Consider the following 10018-nt stretch of genomic DNA (forward strand, 5'->3'; position numbering starts at 1 on the left):
GGTGTCTTGTTGGAGCTGGAATGTGGTGGTTACTTCCAACACCATGTGGTTGCTTTTCATCTTTTCGTTGAGACTATCTATTTTGGTTGGTACTGATTAGTTTTCAAGGGCCCCTTGCCTATGCTGGTTTTTGGTTATGGACTGCTACTAGTTTTAGGGTTGTGCTTGCCTTTGTGGTCTCCTTGGAGTTGGATTTTTTCCCTTTTGAGGTGGGGAGTGTTCTGTTCATTGTGGTGCAAACTTGGCTTCATTGGTTCCCATCTTCTTCTTTTGCAATTCCTATGGAGGTCATTGTGTTCCCTATAGAGGTGGTGAATTGCTTTGTGAAAGAGGTTGATGGTTATTCATGGTGGCCTTCTCTCCTCTGCGGCTGCTTGGTTACCGATTGGATTCACGATTGGTTCTCTAGTTTGTTGGTCTTCTCCTTCTTTGTTCCTATGGAGGTGGGCTCCCTTTCTATTGAGGTGAAAAGGAGTTTTGTTGTTGGAGGGTTGACTTCCAGCTGGCGTGTAAGCATTGTGGTCCTTTGCTTGACTTGGGGAGCCTCCTTTCCCCCTTGTAAGGTTACCCCACGTTGTGGGTTGTCTTCTTTGTTCTTATCTCTAGGAGTCTCTTGATTCGGTTTTGGGTCAGGCCTATTGGCCTTTGGGCTTTCTATTTTGCGGCCCCCTGTTCCTTCCACAACCTTTTGGAGGATGTTGCTCTTTTGGAGGATGTTGCTTACAGTCCTTTGGACTTGTGTCATGGGGGTGCCTTGTTGTGGCCTCCTTTGTACTCTAGGATGAGCACCCTTGTTTTGTTTCCTTTGTAATGGGTCATGGCTCCATTTTTCCCTGCTTTCCTAATACAAAGAAATCTAAACTAATCCAAATGAATAAAAAACTAAATGAAATGAACTAATTTTAACTAACACAATGTATAAAATGCAAACAAATATTGCAATAATAAAATTATATAAAACAAAAATATCACACATAAACTTGAAACTTTTATCCTTCCTATTACATATATTACTTTGAAATAATATGCAACTTATATTGAACATAATTAGCCCATAGGCTATTATATTTGAAAAAGCTGCCACGGGAATGTAATGTCTCACATCTAAAAACTCACCGCTAAAAATTTCATCGCATTTTTCTTGCCGGGAAAATTCCGATGCGATAGAATGCGGGTAAATAGAGACGGATTCCTTTGGCACTTCTCAATCTTTCTCCACAGACCTCCATAAATCCCCTTTTGAGGATGCAAACAGCGGCAGTATTTCATTGTCACTGCGGGAGAAGCAGAAATGAATAACAATTTGTTGATTTCTGTCCCAGTATCATCATACATTGCCAATGTCATACACAGCCAATCGCCATCTCAACCTCGCGACATTATGTAGAGGGGATCGGTTGAAAGAGTTGCTACACATTCTGCTTACCACACATAACCCGCCTGTACAGTGTTATCCATGTCTTCAACTATTGGAGGCTTGCGTTTCCAAGAAATCCCTTTCAGAGGGTAAGCAAATCCACTCCCAGATCACCCATATGCGATTTGGTTTTGCTACAGCTACAGTTTTCCAAAATAAGCTTATCAACATGTATGTCAAGTGCGGTAGCTAGGTGGATGCTCGTAGAGTGTTTGGCGACATCACCAAACGAGATGCCATTTTATGGAATATCATAAATTGCAGGAGGCATTGATATGGTTTCATCAAATGCAACGAACGAGTGTCCAACCCGATCATTTTACCTTTTCCAGCATGCTCGCAGTCTATGCCAAATTAAGAGCTTTGGAAGAGGGCATGGACATCCACAAAACATAATGGAAAGTGGGATTTTATCAGATGTAGTTACAAATGCCCTGGTTGATATGTATGCAAAATGTGGAAGAATATGCGAAGCACGTGAACTGTTTGACAAAATACCCCAAAAGAATGTAGTCTTATGGATTGCAATGATTGTAGTTTATGAACAAAATGGTGAACTTGGAGAGGCAATAAGGCTTTTCAAAGAAATGTCTCGAAGAGATGCGATGATTGCAGAATATGCGCAAAATGGATTTGTTGATATGCCTTTAGAAATTTTGAAGCAAATGCAATTGGCAGGAGTGAGACCAAACGCCACAACCTTTTCTAGCATACTCCCAGCCTGTGGCAAAACGAGAGGTTTGAAACAGGGCGTGAACATCCATCAAAGTATAATTAAAGGCGGTTTTTTGTCAGATGTGGTAGTTGCAAATGCTATGTTAGATATGTATGCAAAATGTGGAAGCATGCACATGGCACGTGAACTCTTTGACAAAATGCCTCAAAGAGAAATGGTTTCCTGGACTGCAATCACTGCGAGTTATGCACAAATTGGTGACCTTGACGAGGCTTTAAGGCTTTTCAAAGAAATGCCTCAAAGAAATGTGATCTCATGGAATACAATAATTACAGGATATACGCAAAATGGGTTTGTTGAGAAGGCGTTGGAAACTTAAAAGCAAATGCAATTGGCAGGTGTAAAGCCAGTCTCCACAACCTTTGTAAGCATTCTGCTAGCCTACCCCAAAATGGTAGCTTTAGAACAGGGTATACACATCCATCAAACTATAATTGAAAGTGGATTTTTGTCAGATGTTGTAGTTGCAAGTTCCCTAGTAGAAATGTATGCAAAGTGTGCAAGAATACATACGACACAAACTATTTGACAGAATGCCTCAAAAAGATGTTGTCTCATGGAATGCAATAATTGTAGATCATGCACAAAATGGATCTTCCAAACGTTCTCTCAAATTGAACTAATGAAGCACTCTGGAACAGACCCTGACCATGTAAGCTTTTTTTTTGCTGTGTTTTATTAGCATGCATCCATGCAGGTTTAGTAGATGAGGATTGTAAATATTTCAATGCTATGAGTGACTCTTATTACATCATGCCTACATTTGATCATTATGCGTGCATGGTTTACCTTCTTGGTTGTGTTGGCTCTCTTGATGAAGCTCTAAACTTTACCATTAAAATGCCTACAAAACCTATAGTGGTTGTGTGGACATCTTTGCTTGGTGCCTATAGATCACATAAGAATAAAAAGTTACGAGTGTTTACAGCAAATCTTATATTTGAGCTGGATTAAAAATATGTTGCGACTTATGTTCTTCTAGCAAACATCTGTGTATAAATGGGCAGGTGGAGTGAGGTTCAAATGGTAAGGCAATTAATGGAAGACAGAGGAATTAAAAAGATACATGGATGTAGTTGGATAAAAAACCCAAAAATGGTACATGCTTTTTGTATGGGAGACAAACCACACCCACAAACACAGGAGATATATGCAAAGTTGGATGAATTGTCTTTAGAGATGAAGGCAACAGGATATTTTCCAAATCCAAGATGATAGAGAAGAGGAAGAAAAAGAACTATTTCTCTGCCACCATAGTGAGAAGTTGGCAATTGCTTTTGGATTGTTAAACACACCCCCTAGAACAACCATTAGAGTTGTTAAGAATCTTCAAGTATGTATTGACTGTCACACTGCAACCAAGTTTATCTCCAAGATTGCTGCAAGACAAATTGTTGTAAGGTATGTGAATTGGTACCATCAGTTCATACAAGGACAATATTCTTGTGAAGATTATTGGTGATACTCGGTAAAACAATTTGTAAACATTGGTTTCCTATTGATTCTATTTCCATTTTCTATAATGTGTTATTTGCTATGTTTGGAGATCTTAAGCATGTTGTTAACTCCATAAAATCAGATTTAGAATGTGCAATGTGCACAACTGCCTATATATACTGAAGGGTATTTTGTTAAAGCTCAGTTTTATGATACTATTATGATGTAATATGACATTGAAATGCTTTCAGGAAACCTGCACGTCTCAAACGATAAGCTGGAGGAGGAAATGAAGAATGGGAAAAGAAAACAAAGAGAGAATAGCTGCTTGGTCAATAGAAAACGGAAAGCTGCTTAGCCAACATGAAATGTGACAGACAAGGACTTACAATCCAATGATTGGAGATGATTTGAGCAGCATCTCTTGATTCTTTACCTCGAGCATTTTGTATCTTTCTTTTGTGTCAATTAATTGTATTATTATGTATCATACTACATTAATTGGCCAAAGATTTTAATGCCCCCATTGCTTTACTGAATGTAATTAATTACTTTAGATTAAATTTAAAGTTGATTTGACAAAACTGAAATGCTATTTTTAAAAATTACATGAAGATAACATGTGTACTTAGCTTACATCAAGCTGGTATCTTTGGCCACACATACAATAGCTAATCTTCTTAGCCTAAAACTTGTCTAGATCTCTATATAGATGAAAAAAATTGTGGTTCAAATCTAAGACCCTAAAGTTTGAACCTAGGCATTGTTGTCTTGATTTGATGTGTGGGAATTATCTTAGCCATGTAGGAATGAACTAATAAAATGTATGCATAGAGATTGTTTTCCTTTACCTTCGCTATGTTTGAACCTATAGAAATGTTTACAACAAACACCTTAGAAAGAATGATGGTGGCAGCATTATCAAACTTAAATCTCCATGGGTGCCTTGTTTCAAGTGGCAAGATTTTTCTGTCATGGCCAAGAAGCATAGACAAATATGGAAAATGAAGATGAAGTCCAAAAAGGATGAAGATCAAATGCTTACGGCCATCCACTAGACTTCTAATCAAGAATAGTTTGAGTTCGAATGTTAAAAGATCGTGGAAGGAACAGGCCCACATATGCCATCTAAACAGTCAATGCAAAATAAAAGTAGTTCAGTGAGTTGCGTTACTTAATAAAATTTAATTGACATTGAAACTACCCCATACCTGAGAGCAAAAACAAATTTTCATTTTTACATTTATGCATCAAGTCCATTTTGAGAGCACGCTTCCCCTCGAACCCATCATGGAAGCATTTTTGAAAGCTTGAAAAAATTAGACCATGTTAACCAAACAAATGAATAATTTTTCGTTAGCGGTTACCAAATGGTATGTTTCCATTTCACAGGTCGTGCGTTACACATGATATACAATTATAATTATTCCTTGCCCTTATTATGGCTGGGAAATGGGGGCACTTTTGACTACGGAAAAAAACCTACATTTTCTTTCCAGTCAATATATTTTGCCAAAATTTAATAATTTGACTTGAAAAATATTTACTGTTGAGTTTCAATGTTCAAATTTACAGTCTACAGACTAAATATTAAAAATATTGTCAATGAGCACTTGGTTTAATGGCAAGTCTATGATCTAGGCATCTAGATAGTGTTGAGTTCAAATCTTCTACAATACAAAATAATATTAAAAACAATGATATAATCTACAAGTATCTCAGTACTTTATTTCCACAAGTTTTTTTTTTTCATGTGACCTCCAAAATATTATCCAAAGTATATCCTGCTATCGGTGTAACTATTGAAGTGCAAATGCTAGTATTAAATTTTTGTTGTATACCATTATTTGGACACAAATCATATAGAGACAAATATCGATTAATTTCGTCCACAAACTGAAACATCTCACTGCACCAAAATTCACCATAATAAATGTGTTCACTCTGACAGAGGATATTATTGTAGCGCTTTTCCAATGTCTCAGTTTCTGTGGTAGATAATGTTACTGTTTGCACCTGACTCTTTGTCTTGATAAAGTGTTCCTCCTCTGCCATGACAAGTTGAACATTTGAACAACCATACACCCTTATCTTCTCCACACTCTTCAAATCCCAATAACACTCTGGTATCCTCTGCAATGCCTCACACTTCATTATTGTCAATGTTTTGAGTGAAGGCATTGCTCCTTCTTTCACTATTGGCAGCTGTTCTAACTTCTGCATCGCCACCACTGAAAACACCTCTAGCTTGGGAAAAGCTCCTTCCTTGCCAAACTCCTCTGGCAACTTCTCTATGTTGCGACAGGCAACAATCTGTAAATGCTTCAGATTCTCAAGCTTCTGCAACGGAGGTAGTTGTTTCAACATGCCACAGTTGAACAAAGAGATGTAGCCCAAATTTTGAAATTCACAAAATGAATCTTCTATTTGGAGTAAGTGAGGACATACTAACCAGAGTTTCCTCAATTTTGATATGGCATTCATGTCACTGGGTAGCTTTTCCATATCTGTCAGATCTAAAAGTAGAGCTTCTATCTGCTTCATGCTGCCGAGAGTACCTTCTCGAATTATTTCACCATTATTTGTAAGCCCCAACCTTTTGAGTTGGTTTAGGGTGCCCAAATCATTAAGTGAAAGCCGGCCTCTCCTGCACTTATTCCACCCTATATTTCGAGAACCGCCAGTGTTCAGGTACTTTAGAGACCTAAGGTTTGAAATCCCAGAAGGCATGCACTGAAGGTCTTGACAAGAAGGAACATTCAGAAGTTGTAGGGAAGTCAACTTAGAAATGCTGGATGGGAGTTCTGTAATTTCAGATTGATAAAGATCTAATATTTGAAGCTTTCTGAGGGTACCGATAGAGTAGGGTAGTTTCTTTATTGGCATAGAGCATAATATGAGGCAAACTAAATGCTTCAAACATCCCACGTTCTTTGGCAAAGACTGGAGGGCAGTCCGTGACAAATCCAGGACCCTGAGAGTGGTCATACTACCAATTACTTCTTTTGGAATTTCCTTCAAAGTAGTATTACCAGCCAGTAACAAGGAGCGGATATAGGGAGCTCCGAATGCCTTTGGAACCTTAGTCAAATTGTTGTCCCTCAATGAAATTCTGATGTGTCCCCCACAGTCGTCAGCGGGGAACTCTCCTAAACCTTTGTGTGCCTGAAAGAAGCATTTTTCTTCCTTTTTAGCAATTTGGTGTGCTAAGAAATGGTGCAATACGTCATGTACCCTGAAATTAATCACCTTTCTATCCTGATCCTTATGGATTGGTTCAATAAGGCATCGGTCTGCTAACAATCTGATGTATATCTCCCCAATTTGTAGAGGATCCGGTCCAACCACTAACCCTTCTCCAATCCAGTACTTAATAGCAATTTCATAATGGATGACTTCGTCTTCCGAGAAAGCAGCGAGGCAGAGGAAGCACAACTGCAAGGAAATGCCATAGCCTGGTAAATTGGCCAAAGCATTGTAGCTTAATCTCAACGTGCTCGAAAGCGAGTGTGTAACATCGTTCTGCAACCTCTGGAGTGCGAATTCCCATTCATTTGACTCAGAAATGCCTGCCATTGCCTGCCCGACTACTTTGATGGCTAATGGAAGCCCTCCGCACTCCTTGCAAACGCGCCTCGCTATTTCTTGATCAATGCTGATGGGCAAAATTCCATCTCGGTGTGGAAAAGCATGGAAAGAAAACAATCTCCAGCTGTCATCCTCAGTCAAGTCTTGCATTTGGATGATTGATGGAGTCGGAACACCCAACTGCGAGAGCACACTCCTACTTCTGGAAGTGGCAATGATGATATTTGAGTCGTGGAGTGGAGAATGAGGAACACACAGCTCCTCTAACAATGATGTTGCGCTTGTTTCCCAAACATCATCTAAAAACAGAGCAAACTTGTGTTTTCTCATGCTTTCATTCAACCAAGTTTTCATATGGTCTTCATGTGTACTGTCTGGTCTTTGATTTACTTTAAGAGCTATTTGTTTGAAGAGAGCATTTCTAAGAGCATTGAAAGATGGAGTTTGTGAAACAGTAAGCCAAAGTATCAAGTCATTACAAAAGAGACTCTGTACCTGGTCACAGTTGAAGACTCGTTTGAGCAGTAGAGTCTTACCGGCCCCGCCTTTCCCCACAAGGCCGAAACGAGACACGTTTTTGTGCTGCTCTGAATGAATCAGATCCAAAAGTCTTGTGAATGAAGAATCTTGTCCGACAATGAGTGCCTCCTCAATATACTTCGTGTTAGAAGCAGCTGAAGAATTAGATGGAAAGAGATCTCCAAATGTGCCGGTAAGTGCTGAAGTATACAGATTAAGAGAATCCATCCTCCCTCTAATCTGCTCAAGCACTTGCTGATTTGTCACATTCTGCTGTAGTTGATGTAGAAAAGCAATGGAAGGCGTTGAAGCTAGATGCTTTTCCACATTTTCAATGAGCCGCCTAATCTTTCTGCTAGTTCTGTAACGAGGAAAGAGATGCCAGTATGATTGTACGTTGCAGTGCGTGACCAAATCAGATGCTTCATCCAGAAGAGAATTTAATTCGTTCAACCAACTGTTGACCGCGAAGGGCAAAGGAAGCTCAAAGGATGTACTCATTCTGCCAGATTGCAAGGCCTTTCTACATTGTTGCATTTCCATGTTCATTTCTTTAATTTTGAGAAGCAGGGCTTTGAGAGCATCCAACTCTTTCCTGCATCTGATGGCAACATTGATGTATTGAATAACCTGACTTACAGCTAAATGAATGGTGTAACCAATCATTCCAGGTATGAAGCCAGGATCACCCATTTTTGGGGTACCTTAAAAAGAGAATTGAAATTCCATTGAAAGTTTGTTTCTCAGGGAAGGCAAGGGGAATACAACCAAATAGCAGCGAAAGCTCTTGCCAGAGAAGCAGAGTAATCTGTAGGCTCGTCTGAAAAGCAAACGCTATGTTAGCATTTATAGTTTCATAAACAGCTCATTAGACAAGAATCTTATTTACATAGGAAAGAGTAGAAAGATCTTACAAATAACTTATAGAAACAACTCAGTTTAACCAGGCGGATCATTACTCAACGTTTAGTCATGGTCAAAAGTTGAAAGCATAATTGAAATCTTTGAAAAAGAGATTTGATGTCACTGGTTTCGTCTATAAATTTGACTCTCTTTGCTGGTCGTTTGGACGTGAACGAACCGGCTCTCTCTGCTTGACGAGACTACTGAAAGCCATGCTTGAGGAAATCTGCTGCAAAGATTATTCCACACTTGTAATTTTCTGCACTTCCGTCGGTGTTACAATTGAAAATTTTGAATGGAAGAAAGAATAACGCTCAGTCAAACTTACATCCTACCCATCTAATTGGAAAATTTTGTTCTGCACTTCAGTCTGTTACAATTGAAAATTTTGAATTTTGACTGGAAGAAAGAATAAAGCTAGTCAAACTTACATCTACCCATTCAATTGGAAAATTTTGTTTTGCACTTCCGTCGGTGCTACAATTGAAAATTTCAAATGGAAGAAAGAATAAAGTTCAGTCAAACTTACATCCACCCATTCAATTGGAAAATTTTGTTTTGCACTTCCGTCGGTGCTACAATTGAAAATTTCAAATGGAAGAAAGAATAAAGCTCAGTCAAACTTACATCCACCCATCTAATTGGAAAATTTTGTTCTCCACTTCCATCGGTGTTACAATTGAAAATTTCAAATGGAAGAAAGAATAAAACTCAGTCAAACTTACATCTTACCCATCTAATTGAAAATTTTTGTTCAGTTGAAATCAAACTCATTTTTTCAGATCCCGTGGTTATTGGTGTGGTTTAATAAGATAAGTTATCTAAAATAGTCAAAGCTTAGAATGTGTTTATTTTGAGGATATTAGAAAAGTGGAAGAAAGAATAAAAGCTTTGTCAAACTTACATCTATACATCTAATTGGAAATTTTTATTCAATTGAAATCAAACTCATTTTTTCAATAGGACTCAATTGCTATTATGTGGTTTAAGATTAGCGACCTAAACAAGTCAAAGTTAGAATGTGTCTAGTTTCTCAGGGTATTAGAAGAATGATACTTAATATTGATAACATTAAAATTTCAATTTCTTGCATTTGACATATTATTTCTTCTATCAAATATGGTAATTCTTATATTTGATTCATGCATAAGATTGAAATTTTGTCGGAAAATTTAAGTTTACTTATTTTAATAAATTAATTTAGTGTTGGATTTGATATATAATCAATTGAAAGTTAGTTTCTCCTAAGATGATTTTGGGAAGTCCTAAGGAATACAATTCTTTATAAAGGTTTACACAATACATTTTAAAAACTCCAAATGAACTTTAATAATAATATTATTTTTTGATAATTTCTATGACAATATGGTTTAGTTTTTACAATATTTGTGTTTATATTTTCTAACAACAACAAGGAA

General features: G+C 37.8%; 2 protein-coding genes across 4 annotated transcripts; one reads left to right on the forward strand and one right to left on the reverse strand.

Annotated features, from left to right (window-relative positions):
• The first annotated feature begins 963 nt into the window (after window positions 1-963).
• Window positions 964-4169, forward strand: LOC131043413 (pentatricopeptide repeat-containing protein At2g13600). 3 transcript variants are annotated; one of them, XM_057976607.2, is made up of 2 exons: window positions 964-2517; window positions 3842-4169. In XM_057976607.2, the coding sequence occupies exon 1, from the start codon at window positions 1693-1695 to the stop codon at window positions 2470-2472; it is 780 nt and encodes a 259-aa protein (XP_057832590.1). In that variant the 5' UTR covers window positions 964-1692; the 3' UTR covers window positions 2473-2517; window positions 3842-4169. The 3 variants fall into 3 exon arrangements, 1 of the variants encoding a protein (XP_057832590.1); XR_009372785.1 differs by having other exon boundaries at window positions 968-3554; XR_009372786.1 differs by having other exon boundaries at window positions 968-2805.
• A 1170-nt stretch (window positions 4170-5339) lies between these two features.
• On the reverse strand, window positions 5340-8576 carry LOC131043400 (probable disease resistance protein At1g61300). The gene has a single exon (XM_057976591.2). It carries the CDS (start codon window positions 8388-8390, stop codon window positions 5340-5342), a length of 3051 nt encoding a protein of 1016 aa, XP_057832574.2. The 5' UTR covers window positions 8391-8576.
• Between the last annotated feature and the right edge of the window lie 1442 nt (window positions 8577-10018).

Source organism: Cryptomeria japonica, chromosome 5, assembly GCF_030272615.1.
Source record: "Cryptomeria japonica chromosome 5, Sugi_1.0, whole genome shotgun sequence".
Classification (NCBI taxonomy): Eukaryota; Viridiplantae; Streptophyta; class Pinopsida; order Cupressales; family Cupressaceae; genus Cryptomeria; species Cryptomeria japonica.

Bases quoted from the DNA above. Each gene is read 5' to 3' on its own strand.
- LOC131043400 (XM_057976591.2), bottom strand. From the start codon at position 8,390: ATGGGTGATCCTGGCTTCATACCTGGAATGATTGGTTACACCATTCAT.
- LOC131043413 (XM_057976607.2), top strand. From the start codon at position 1,693: ATGGTTTCATCAAATGCAACGAACGAGTGTCCAACCCGATCATTTTAC.